Here is a 13,821-nt window from a genome sequence, read left to right on the forward strand (position 1 = left end):
CGGTATCCTGCGGTCCTGCAGCCTATAACAACATCCTGTGCATGGTGGCTACCCATCCACAAGCGCTATCAGAATATTTATTTATACCGGAGGAATCTGATGAGCTATAAAACTATTTTTCACAGATGTCCAATAGTGCAGACTCGAGTCTGCTCAACACACGGAAGCTTACATTTAATACAGGGAGGCCCAAAAGTGAGGATACACAGGGTTATTAAATTTATTTTACCACTGGCATTAAACTATTTTAATTGTTTATTCTTAAAGTTAATATTTGATCTATTATCGTTATCAATATCTATTTTTCACCTTCCTGTGGTGTCACCTAAAGATCCATCGTTTACAAGACTCAACCAAAAACCCTGAATAAATTGAGACAAAAAATTGTTTTTATTCACGTTCAAATATTACAACCTGTGATCTTAAAATCCCAAAATTAATTTAAAAAAATATTTCACGGATGCATTAATGTTAATGGAAGTCAGTTTGAACAGTTGCTAAAAGAAATAAAATAACCCTACATGATTTGTTAAAAGCATCCTTCCGATATTAGAAAGCCGCTGGAGCTATGCACTTTTAAATCTAGATTGAAAACTAATTTCTTTCGAAAGTATGTTTGTGCTTAGTTTGTTGTCTTTCCCTCGCACATCCAATTAGCATGATTGACCACGTACGGTGCGAAAGCAGTGAAACATACGTACATAAAATAAACATAATAACCCGATGTGTCCTGATTTGTGAGCCACCCTGTACAATCTACCTATCTGGCCTCGTGATGCATGTGCTGTGAAAGAGGGCCATTCTCCAACACATCGCCTCGGACGTACTTGTCCTCTGTAAGGCAGTGTCACTGACGAGTGCGGTTAGCTTTTAAAAGCCCTCATGAGCTCCCTCCTGGGCCTTAAACGCCAAGGTATTACCAGGCACCAACTCACTCTTCTCCAATTATTCAACATTTCGGTTAGAAAGACCATCCTGAGCTCCTGCAAAAATCATGGGGACATATCATTCACCCTCTGGCATAACTCCCTATTCGCCCTAGCAGCTTTAGAACACCTGAGTCTGAAACTGATGAATGGGGAAGGGGAGTTCATCCAGATCTGGGCCCCCCTTGTGAATGCCACTCCTGAGACCCTGAGTGTACTTGATTGAACTCCGCCCACCTCTTTCCCCCTTCCTTCCTCGAAGAGAAGGGATCTGACACACCACGTACCACATAACGCTACGGTCGTACACGTCTGCGTTGGTTGTCTGTCCGAGCCGCCTATCCCGCTATGCACTGCTCACCTGTTGCGGAAGTTGTACACCCCCCCCCCCAATAGTTGGCTCAATAAAAATAATATAGAAAAAAAACCCTCATGAGCATATATCCCAGCACCCTTGTGATGGCTCGCCATGCATGGGCGCTATAAAAATCGTTGTTTTATTATCAAGTATACATTTGTACAAAGATACAGGCACACACGTACACGTGTGCATCTGGTTGACACGATTAGTTGGTCCATGGGGAGGTGAAGGTTGGCTGGGCATCACGGTCCGCAGCTTATTTTCTTCACTTTCAGTCATGGCGCATCTGACATGGAGCAGGCGGAACGTTTGCTGGGAGGCATCAAGATCTCACATCAACTCCATTGACTGCCACGGGACAGAGATCCCCCCGGGAGGGCCGGGTCATCCAGATCCTATACCTCGTGAAAGAGATAATCAATCACAAACCAGCTCTCGCTTGCCTACGTAGGTGATGAGGTGTGTGGGAAGTAATTTGATTTTGTGGGTGTCGGCGGGGGGCTAACAACCGTGAGGAACCTACATTGAGTGGCCAAGGGAGCCCATGAAATGATATGGAGGGAACACAGCATATGGCTGGCTCCCAATGCACAAAAGATGCTCCAATTATGCCACACATATTCTTACATTCATGCCGTTATTATCATTATAAATCATCATCAATCATGACCATCAGCATCAGTCAGGCTCGATGCACCGCTTGATGAAGGCCTTCCCAATCCATGATCATCTCTCATGGTCCTTTGATGCAACAATGCCATTAGCTGTTTGTGTTTGTTTTTTGTGTTTCGGTTTTTGTCCTTCTGCACACCTCCGATTAGCACGGTTGGCTACGTATGGTACAAAAGAAGTTCAACATACACTTACAAACAGCCTATGCACGCAATGTGATTTAATTTGCTCTATCTCCGCGGTGGACACCCTGTTGGGGGTATTCTCCCTCTCTTGTTGGCACTGCCACCAGCGTCATCCACCGCTCATCACCCGCTTCGAGCCACGTGGCCCGCCAAAGCTTGCTTACCTTTTTTCCAAGTCACTATGATCAGTTTAACACGTAGGCTTTCGCGACCAATATAATCGGCAATAAAGTTTTTTTTTGGGTCAGATCACGTGAAGATAAATGTGTCATTAACCCACCACGACCCGACACAGCCAATGAGTAAGTTTTGTCACGTAAACAAAATGTGCTAATTAGATACTACTTTAGCCCACCGGTGTGTTGGAGAGTAAATCCACAATATTTATAATTTGAGTTAACAACGTTGTTAATTATATCCAGCTTCATTTGGCGATTTTGCCACAATTTTGGTAACATCGCCGGGGTGGTGGTGGGTTCAGGACACATATATATTTACATGATCTCACCGAAAAACACCTTCATTATGAGTCACTATGATGTTCTCTACTCCATGTGCTTCCTCTTCCTGCATCTCAGTGTAATTCCAAGAATGCACCTTTCCAAGCTACGAGATAGCTCAGGGGTCAGAGCACTGAGCTGGTACTACTGACACCCTGGGTTCAAATCCGGGGAGACGTCCCTCAATTAAGCAAGTGTGGTGTGTTAATGATGTCAGCCCCGTCACTGATGACTGCACAAAAAACCCATCACGTTAAATTCGTTTTTGTTAAAATAATTTGGCTAAATTATTCTGGACTTCAAATGTTCGGTCTGATTGACATTCAATCAACATTCTCTGCCGGGCATATCACAAGTGTGACCCAAGTGTGTTTAAATAGGGCGAATTAAGTGAGTTCAGAAGTAGCCATTTGATGTCATGTTTTCATTCCGACAAGGGGAATATTGACGTGAAACTTAATTACGGATCGCCATGGTGACCATTCATGATCCTATTAACGCTTGCTTTTTATCACCAATTTTTGAGCAATCATTTTGTAGGGGATCTGCGAGCCATCCTCACGCACTCGCACCACGCGGACATGAAATCTCCGCACTCAGCAGAGCACACACCAATCACACGCACGGGAATACACTAGACGGGGGTCAAGGGTTAAAGGGCACTGACGGCACGCGTGCGAGACGGAGATGTGGATTGGGAACGAGGGCGGAGATGGAGGATTTAAAAGGGGCTGTTAAACGCGTGTTCGAGGTTGTTTTAAGATGTGCTCAAGTTGATCAACTTGGCTAGTTTCGCTTAGGTAAGTGATTAGCAGAGGTGTGGACTCGAGTCATGTGACTTGGACTCGAGTCAGACTCGAGTCATGAATTTGATGACTTGCGACTCGACTTGGACTTGCATAACAATGACTTTGTCCCACCTATGAGATGTGGACTCGAGTCATGTGACTTGGACTCGAGTCAGACTCGAGTCATGAATTTGATGACTTGCGACTCGACTTGGACTTGCATAACAATGACTTTGTCCCACCTCTGGTGATTAGTGTCCATTTGTGATGGACTGGACTCATAAGAGTGCTCGATAAGAAATACTCAGACTTACTTACTTATGCAAACATGTTCTTCATCTATGAATATCTTTACAAGAGCTATCACCTCCCCCCCCCCACATCTACAAATGAGACGGTGAAAAAAACCAGACGGACAACTAACGCATCCACGCTTTTAACCGTAGTTCGAAAGGGCAAAAAGAAACGAAAGTGGCACTGCCGACCGAGCATCGTCTACCTCACCTGTGGCCCCACGCTTGGGCACCCGCACAATGTGGTAGATGGAGTAGGCGAAGGGTGCGGGCATGAAGCTGCCGTCAATGTGCCAGCCCGTGCGTCCCACGCCCGTGCAGCCTTCAGCGGGGTCGTTGGAGACCCGGAAGACGTCCGGGTGCGGCGACTTGGGGTGATTGTAGAAGGTGGACTCTGGCTCGCCGAACCAGCGGGTGATGTCCACCTGCTTCTGTCCAGAGATGATGCCCTGGTCCTATGTTTAAACGGCAAAAACAGCAAATAGCGCAGGGGGTAAACGTGAGCGTGGTAACAACCAAGAGTTGAGTCTCACTGAGTCTTAAGACTCAGTGAGTCTTAAGACTCAGTGAGGCTCAACTGCTGCATTGGACTGTTTGGCCAATTCAGTTTTAAGGATTGTTTTGCTTAGTGTAGTAGGAGGAAACGAAAGTGCCCTGAGAAAACCCACGAACGCGATTGGAAAAACACTCTGACACGGCTTTGTAAACTAATCTAATGTACTGCCACTTCTTAGCCACACCAAAATCTTGTGAGTTTGGGAATTTCACAAATTTACATGATCCACCCACCCCTGCCTCAAAGTTACTGGATTACAGGCAAATGCCAACATCTCCGGTGAAGAATGTTAAATGCATCAGCCGCTGAAGATGTGTTAAAAATACAAAACGCATGACCTCATGATAATCAATGACATACATTACTTACAATAATGTGCTTTTTTAAGCTTTTTTCCCCTCCCAATTGTATTATAAATGTCACATCAGCATAAAGACATGAGGAAAAAAACTTTTTTGAACATTTTCAGCAAGTGGTCTATCAGATTGGCACCAGGAAGGGGACAAAACGGCATTAACTTCTTATTTCCCTTCAATAGGACTTAATAGACCTGCCAAAACTGTTCATTACACAACATTCAAGCAAACATATTTTACTTATCAGTGTTGCAAAATGCAGAATTAAATTATTCACCAAATGTAATTATGTTTCTTTTGTGCAGTCAACGCAGTCCGAGCCAAGACCCTCAACCCATGAAATTATAACTGTTGCATCGTAATTGGTTAGTTTGGACTCATGTTCTCAGCAGTTTCTGGTTCAGTGCTGACACAACATTAACCCCCCCCCCACCCCGACCTCTCGTGCCACACTTTGAGTTTATTTTTGTAATCGTATTTTGTCTTGTTCTCTTTGAATGCTCACAAACTGTTCAAAGTGATGGCGAGACAAAGCCGACATCAGGTTATCTTGTTTCAAAGTACAAAGTTGCAGGCGGTTTAATTGACGCATTCGAATGCATTGGCAATGCCTTCATCAGAACTCCCTTCAACAGATGGAATATTAAATATAAGCAGCTCGCTCCTCAGGAGAACTGGCTTGGGTGAAAGCCCAGGATTGGTGCATAATACATCTATTTGCAAGTATGCATCCCAACTGGCAATTAACCACCTGCACACTGCACATAAACTGCAAATATCACAACGGCGTTTAAAGCACAATCTTTGTTTTACTTAACCATAAGAATTTAGAAGCGGTGCCGAGCATTACGCTGGGAGGGGCTCAGCCCCGTCTCTAGCCCCACCAACACCACAGGGCTGGAGCAACCACTATTGTAGGCTCTTCGTGAACTTTTAATTCCATGTCCGCTGCAATGATGAGCAACTCACCTTGAAGATGAGCAGGCGATGTTTGGTGACGTCGCTCTTAATCTGCTCCATCACGTGACGGGGCACGTCGCCGTGCGCCAAGTCTATGCCGCGCACGATCATGCCAAGCCTGTGTGGCACCAAGGTGTAGCCGAAAGACACGCATCCTGCCATCACGACCGCGCGCTGCAACACTCGAAGTTGCCCCCCTTGACAGCCGCTGTCTTTGCTTTTGGCTTGCCGCTTTGTATCTGTCAGTTGTTCGGCGGTTTCCTATAAACAGCAGTCACACCTGTAGATCAGAGGAGTGTCGGTCAGATGTTGTGTGTCTTTGTTGAGCGACCGTGCAAATTCGACCCTAATTGGGTTCTTTGTTTTAATGTGTCAAGTTTGAAAGTTAAATTATGCAAAAAAGGTACCTTTACTACTTCCGTGCCACCGGACAAAAAGGCCCAGCCACCTTTTGTACTACCCATATTGAGCTGTAAGCATTCTCTGTTCTAAAATGTGCTGCAGTAATTTTCTAAATTGGCTAAATAGGCCGCATTTGATCACACTAACAGGCAATTATGCTGTTTTTTTTACATTGCTTTATATTCTGAAATGTTCCCACACCCAAATGTTCCCGATTTTGACGGGACTTATGACCACTCAGCCGTGGTTGTGCAATAATTATTACCTTTATAAAGGGCCATGTTAATTAGCTTAACCACTTGCGCAGGCCACATATTGACTTTTCAATCAGCAATCATGCCTTCCCAGCACGATCTGCAATATATTATTCCAGGCAGCTCTTTTAATTTGTCCTGAGCCATGTAGCTGCATTGATAAGTCTTCTTAAAAATAGAATTGCAGAAATGTGTTTAATTGGCTGCAGATACCCGGTCTATACATGGATTATCCAATTAATACCGCCGTCACGTCGTCCCTGCAATACGATCCTCAACCCTGACAACTGGAGACAACTGACCTGGGGTTCTCGCCCGAGCTTGTGAGCTCACAGTTGAGGCTGTGAAGGTTACTTAAAAGGCAGGCAGGTGTGCAGATATTTTGCAGTGGGGGTCATATTAGGGGCAGCTGGCTGGGTGGATAAGAGAGGATGTTTGGGCAAATTCCTGGCTGGCGAGTTGGATATGAGCAGGTTGGCAATAAATGTTGACTGGGTGCCTGAATGGATGGGAAGATAAATGGATAAGGTGGAGGATGTCTGTTTGGGCTGATGGCTACTTGGGTAATTGGCTGAGAATGTGAATGTAATGAGGTGTGTCAAAAAAAACGGAGTGGCTGGTTGTTGCAGGTTGTGGGCTGGTTGGGTAAATGTTTGAATGAATAAATGTCTGCCTCTTTGAATAAAAGTTTTATATAAATGTTAGCCGCGTGGCTGGATGGGTAAATGGCTTGTTTGTTGGAAGGTTGTCTGAAATGTTGGCATGGCAGCCTTGCGAAATGCCGAGAGAGAGAGAGCACGGATGGAAGGGTGCGATTGTGTCCGTGTGGGTGGCAAGGCTGGGCTGGCTGGCTGGCGTGATGCGTGGGTAGTTGGCTGGCTCGTAGGGAATTTGAGGCCAAGAGAGATGCGAGGTCACGCGAGGACAAATCGCCAAGTCTCTAACGCCCACACCCCGGGGTGACACTTCCACGACGTATCGCACTGCTGGGCCTCAACGAGAAAAGGGAAGTGGACGATGTCGTGAGCCTCTGCAGGCAGGGAGGTTCACGAAGTCTCCAACAGCAGGAGCCAACAAAGACGGAGATGCCCCCGTGTAGCCTTAACAGACTGTAGGGCAGGGGTCGGGAACCTTCTTGACTGGGAGAGCCATAAAAGCCAAATATTTCTAAATATATTGCATTGAGAGCCATATAGTATTTTTAACGTCTAATAAATTAAATGTGTCTTACTTTAAAAGCGACTTCTGGTGCTGCATGGTTTTGCTGATGGCCTTGTAGTCTGGTTCATACGTGGTGAGGTTGAGCGTCGTGAAATTTATCTTCAAAACTAATTTCTGTTTACTTTAAAATGACACGGTATCATTAAGCAATATCACAAGTATTTTAAAATCAGTTCCAAAACGGATTTTTTTTATTTTTTATTTTTATTTTTTTCAACTCAAAATTGTCACTGGAAGAGCCATTTATGGCTCGCGAGCCATAGGTTCCCGAGCGCTGCTGTAGGGGCAAGCGCTATTAGTGAGCAACTGTGAAGGCCGGTACGGCACACGAGGGGGTGGGTGGCCAGCAACCACGCCCGACCGCCTTTGTCTCCCCAGTGGCGATGTTTACTACACACAGCACCGAGTAATAATTTGAGGCTGAGTCGACCCAGGGGAGGCCCAGGATTGGTTCAGATAATCGTGACTGGGTGTTGGACCCGGGTGGCCAGGTTCGTACACCACCGCTCCCCACCACAAACACCAACACAACAATCATTATCTATAAACTGTGCCACAGCTGCAGACCTCATCTGTCAATAGGACGCTGTTAAAAACAAACACAACACGGACCAATCAATAAGAAATGCTCCTCCTATCTGTATGCCTTATCATTAGGATCAAAAAGCGAATGCAACTTAGTGGGGGCAATTGACGCTGGGCCTCACAGAATGCGGATTTATCGCGAATAGAAGCCGCTGTCAGCTATGGCTGCAGGTTTTGGTGGTACATGCTGTTTATGTGGTTTATTGTGAAATTTCGGTCACATTTCCTATGATCACTGTTACATTGCTGATGGCTTTATTTTGGTTTACTGTATCGCGAATAGAAGCCGCTGTCAGCTATGGCTGCAGGTTTTGGTGGTACATGCTGTTTACGTGGTTTATTGTGAAATTTCGGTCCCATTTCCTATGATCACTGTTACATTGCTGATGGCTGTATTTTGGTGATTTAAAAAAGTTTTTTGGTTTGGCCATGTTAGTTTGTTGTAGTACGGAGTTAGAATGGTGGCTTTAATCTACGTTGTCTTGTGGTTGTTGTGGTTGTTGTTTGATTTTCATCCCACTGGGATTTTTGCACACATCGTTGGTGTACGGAGCTTTTTTTCTGGAAAACTTTGCAGTTTTTTCCTGGATTTTTTTGTTTGTGCAAAGTCACTTTAAGATGTTTCTTGTTCATGTTTTAGTTTTTTGTTTGTTGCGGTTGCACCAGATTCAAGAGCCGAATGGCTCACAGGGCTATACCAAACAAATAAAACTGAAAGCTGTATACTTTGCCCAGTCTTACACACGGCGCACAAGGAAACTTCTTCACCACAGCACCCGACGACGATTATGTCTCTACACACTCTGCGTGGCATCTTAAACTCTGCGCAGAGACGGTGTTCAGGGTTCCAACGCGGCCACTCACAATGCCACCAGGTACTGGACGTCTTGTTGGGGGGTTGGGAAAGATTTACAGCTCATCGCATTCCTCCACTATAAAGTAAATATTCCCGATTTTATGTAGTGTACACAGCGCAATGTACTGTACCGCGTACAGCAGTCCACGCACTGTACGCGGTGTGTACACTGTACAGCGTGCGCCGTACAGTGCACATGCTGCATACAGTGTGTGCACTGTACGCTATGTACACTGTACAGCGCGCACCGTACAGTGCACGTGTGTACAGTGGCTGCACCCGCTTGACAGTGACAGTGGGAGCAGCAGCAGAGAGAGGGCAGCAAGCAGTGACACCAGCAGCACAGAGGGCAGCAAGCAGAGACACCAGCAGCAGAGAGAGAGGGCAGCAGCAGAGACACCAGCAGCAGCACAGAGGGCAGCAAACAGAGACACCAGCAGCAGAGAGAGAGGGCAGCAGCAGAGACACCAGCAGCAGCACAGAGGGCAGCAAACAGAGACACCAGCAGCAGAGAGAGAGGGCAGCAGCAGAGACACCAGCAGCAGCAGAGAGGGCAGCAAGCAGAGACACCAGCAGCACAGAGGGCAGCAAGCAGAGACACCAGCAGCAGAGAGAGAGGGCAGCAGCAGAGACACCAGCAGCACAGAGGGCAGCAAGCAGAGACACCAGCAGAGAGAGAGGACAGCAAGCAGAGACACCGGTAGCAGCAGAGAGGGCAGCAAACAGAGACACCAGCAGAGACGGCAGCAAGCAGAGACACCAGCAGCACAGAGGGCAGCAAGCAGAGACACCAGCAGAGAGAGAGGGCAGCAGGCAGAGACACCAGTAGCAGCAGAGAGGGCAGCAAGCAGAGACACCAGCAGAGAGAGAGGGCAGCAAGCAGAGACACCAGCAGCACAGAGGGCAGCAAGCAGAGACACCAGCAGAGAGAGAGGGCAGCAAGCAGAGACACCAGTAGCAGCAGAGAGGGCAGCAAGCAGAGACGCCAGCAGAGAGAGAGGGCAGCAAGCAGAGACACCAGCAGCAGCAGAGAGGGCAGGAAGCAAAGACACCAGCAGCACAGAGGGCAGCAAGCAGAGACACCAGCAGAGAGAGAGGGCAGCAAGCAGAGACACCAGCAGCACAGAGGGCAGCAAGCAGAGACACCAGCAGCACAGAGGGCAGCAAACAGAGACACCAGCAGAGAGAGAGGGCAGCAGCAGAGACACCAGCAGCAGCACAGAGCGCAGCAGCAGAGACACCAGCAGCAGCACAGAGGGCAGCAAGCAGAGACACCAGCAGCACAGAGGGCAGCAAGCAGAGACACCAGCAGCACAGAGGGCAGCAAGCAGAGACACCAGCAGCAGAGGGCAGCAAGCAGAGACACCAGCAGCAGAGGGCAGCAAGCAGAGACACCAGCAGCAGAGGGCAGCAAGCAGAGACACCAGCAGCAGAGGGCAGCAAGCAGAGACACCAGCAGCAGAGGGCAGCAAGCAGAGACACCAGCAGCAGAGAGGGCAGCAAGCAGAGACACCAGCAGCAGAGAGGGCAGCAAGCAGAGACACCAGCAGCAGAGGGCAGTAAGCAGAGACACCAGCAGCAGAGGGCAGCAAGCAGAGACACCAGCAGCAGAGGGCAGCAAGCAGAGACACCAGCAGCACAGAGGGCAGCAAACAGAGACACCAGCAGCAGAAGCAGCTAAAAGCAGCAGTGGGCATCAGCAAGAGCTTGCAGAGCCGCAGCAGCAAGTGCGACATCAGTAGCTGCAACAGCAGTACAGTGGTGAGCACTATTATACAGCAAGCGGCTTGGATGAAGGGAACAGATCGATAGATATATAAATCTAAGATAAGAAAGACATGGTCGTGATACAGGATCACACACAGCCTGGCTTGAAACCACACCAGTCAATGCTGAACTTGAATCTCCAATGACGACGATGGTGGTGGGTGCTGAAGATGACGATGTCTCCGACAGCGGCAGCTACAGAGAGCTGTGTAATTCGTGAATATTCGAGCATAGAAGACTCATTGGTGACCTCTGCTGGACGGGCTATGGAAGGCCACGATGTTGTCACGTTAAAGGTGTTTTTATTATTATTTTACACGATTTTATTTTATTTATGATTACACGATTTCTTTTCACTCTGTTGTTGTTGTATCCTCAAATCTTGTAACTCAATTTTAACCCACTTCCCAATGTGGTACCGACTGCAAACTTGGTATACTTATGTCATACTGATGATAAAACTTTAAAACCATCTTTTGTATATGTTATGTTTCGTCTTGGTTCTAATTGTCCACGGTCAACTCACGTTGGCTGTAATCGACCAGGGCCCCCTTATGTTATGACAAGCTTCGGGGCCACTGCCTGGAGTCGTGGAGTTCTGCCATTACTAGTACATTTCATACTGGTGGGAACCCACTGGTTCCACCAGCCCACATGGGATTATTGTGTCCGTCTGTCGTGCAGGGAGGGGCTGGGTGGGGCTGGGGAGGGTGGGGGTGGGATGGGTGGGGAGGAGGGGCTGGGTGGGGAGGAGGGAGGGTGGGGAGGGGCTGGGTGGGGAGGAGGGGCTGGATGGGGAGGGACTGGGTGAGGAGGGACTGGGTGGGGAGTGTGGGGAGGGGCTGGGTGGGGGGTGGGAGGGGTGGGGCTGGTTGGGGAGGGGCTGGTCACCCCGTGGTGCCCTTATAAAACTCAACGTTAAACCTACTCACGCCGGCTTGTGCCCGCCCTCAGTCGGGCATATTTGCGGATACACCACGCCGCCGTTGACCCTGGCCATTGACCGAGCAACCCGACGTTCCTACCAGCTCCCTCCGCAGGAGGAATGTGTTACTTACCTCTGCATTCTCTCGAGTTCAGAGGAGGTCAACAAACCCCTGCGGCTCTACAGCCGCCATGTGGCTTCTCTTTCACGACTGCTTCGTCCGTGGCTCCCTCCCGGACACGATCATTGCAGAGTAAAAACAAAACCCCCTCCTAAAAATTATTTTCGATGTAAACGGCGAACGTCTAAAAGGCCCAGCAATTATTTAAAATTGCGGCGTTACAAATCATTTGTTGCGTGTGCTGTTCTTAAAAATTGTGATTACAAAAATCGCGCTTTGGAAGTTGTCTATAAAGTTACCGTCGTCTTGTATTCATTCACTTGCCATTGCGGCTCTTGAAATGACTAGTTGTATTTTTTTTACCGAAGGTGAATAACACTGCTATTCTTGTTATTTTGATTGCCGACCGCTGCTCTAGTTGTAGACGGTTTTTGGTTGTACTGTTTATATATCTGGTTTGTTTTAAATAAAAATGTGCCCGAGATCAATCAGCTCGATGACGAATCAGCGCTGTACGGGGTAGCGCTAAACGGGGTGTGCCTGTACAGGGTGGTCCCGATATCTCGTGACTCCCAACTAACTCATCCAGAACATTTATTTTCCTCCCTTTGTATGTTCATTTCCGTTTGAAATAAACTTTACTTTGAAATGTATTTAAAGTTTTAGAGGATTAAATGGGGGGGGGGGGGGGTCACAAGACATTTGGACCACTGTGTACAATTACAGATATTCAAAAACATTTTAGCACGTAACATTTGTGAATATTAAGTTGCATTTTTAATGTTTACTATCCATTGATATTTAATTCATATTCTATCCAACTATGACTTTTTTAATGGCACCCTTACTTTTGTAGTTGGCCAGACACATAATGTACCTAAAAACTGTTTTTCTTTCACTAGGATTTATGTTACCTTATATGACATTGAGATGGATTGCTGCATTTCAAGACTGAAATATGGTGACAGCTGGTGGAGATCCTGATGATATTGTACAATGATGCATCGTGTAGCGTTCAGCTCACTAATTGTCTGACCCAGAGTCATTGGTGGAAATTGTGGCATAAACATGCTGACGGCGTGAGGATGCCTTCATCCAGCAGTGGATTAATCGTGGCTGATGATGATGATGGCAGGGAACAACACCATTCCACTGCTCTGAGTGACCTTATTTACTCAGCTGTAATAATAAACGAAACTATATTTTGTATTTTATTCGGTAATTCCCACTGCGCTATACGGCTCTTTTTCAGAAGCCACCTGGCTACAAATGATAGGTGAACGAAGTTGGCCTGGAATGTGGAAATTTATATCAGCCAAATACTCTGAACGCGTGATGTTGTTTATAAATGCGGAGGGTAAACCCGGATGACCCGGAGTAACACGAGGAGAGAGACACCACAAACTCCAAATATACAGGAGGCGTCAGGATCTGGATCGAACCAAAGACCTCCTGTATACCAGGCGAGGTAGTTGACATCTCACCACCGTGGCGGCCCTACAGCACATTAGCGAATCTCATTTGCCTCGATCAAGTTTGTGTGCACAGCACTGTACTGCACTTTGCACGAACTATGTGCGGTTTAGTTTGGTATTTTAGAGATTTTGCTTGCCATATGCCTCTATTTTCCACTGAGCAGAGAGACCCAGTAAACATGGAACGTTCGACCCATGTTGGTCCAAAGGTTCCAAGAATTGCATGCCAACATTCGCATGCATATCCGTCAACCCATGCGGTTTACTCAGTATTCTTGTAAAGGGAAATGAGTTTTCAGGTCCATACGGCGTATAACCGTTTCAATACGGGCACATTTTTGTTATTTGTTTGTGTTTCACCCTTGTGATGGGGCTTTGTTGGATAACGTTGAGATTTACAAGGGCCAGGGGGATGACCATTAATGTCTGGGGAGGAAAATGTATTAGCCGAAGACATGAATTTCGTGTCATTCGATGAGTCGAGTAATCGAACCGATAACACTGGTCAACACACTTTTTCTGGCATAAGGTATTCCCACGTTAATTTTGTGGTGCTGATTCCAAATCTTGCATCAGTTTTTGTCTATCACATCAGGTTTTTGAGATATCAAATATTGC

At 47.0% G+C, this 13,821-nt stretch overlaps 1 protein-coding gene across 3 annotated transcripts in view; it reads right to left on the reverse strand.

The window, feature by feature from the left end:
* LOC144934232 (3-((Z)-2-isocyanoethenyl)-1H-indole synthase-like) overlaps positions 1–10,884 on the reverse strand; it is a 28,456-nt gene extending 17,572 nt beyond the window's left edge. The window contains exons 1-3 of one of the 3 annotated variants that reach the window (XM_078859853.1): positions 10,799–10,884; positions 5,607–5,858; positions 3,937–4,180 (exon numbers count right to left, since the gene is read on the reverse strand). In XM_078859853.1, coding sequence (XP_078715979.1) covers positions 3,937–4,180; positions 5,607–5,759 — 397 coding nt within the window. In that variant the 5' untranslated portion in view covers positions 5,760–5,858; positions 10,799–10,884. Of the gene's footprint in view, positions 1–3,936; positions 4,181–5,606; positions 5,878–8,923; positions 8,999–10,798 lie in introns of those variants that run through there. The other 2 variants (XM_078859852.1, XM_078859854.1) reach the window with 2 other exon arrangements.
* Positions 10,885–13,821: the final 2,937 nt, after the last annotated feature.

This window comes from Lampetra fluviatilis, chromosome 9 (genome assembly GCF_964198595.1).
Source record: "Lampetra fluviatilis chromosome 9, kcLamFluv1.1, whole genome shotgun sequence".
NCBI classification, from domain to species: domain Eukaryota; kingdom Metazoa; phylum Chordata; class Hyperoartia; order Petromyzontiformes; family Petromyzontidae; genus Lampetra; species Lampetra fluviatilis.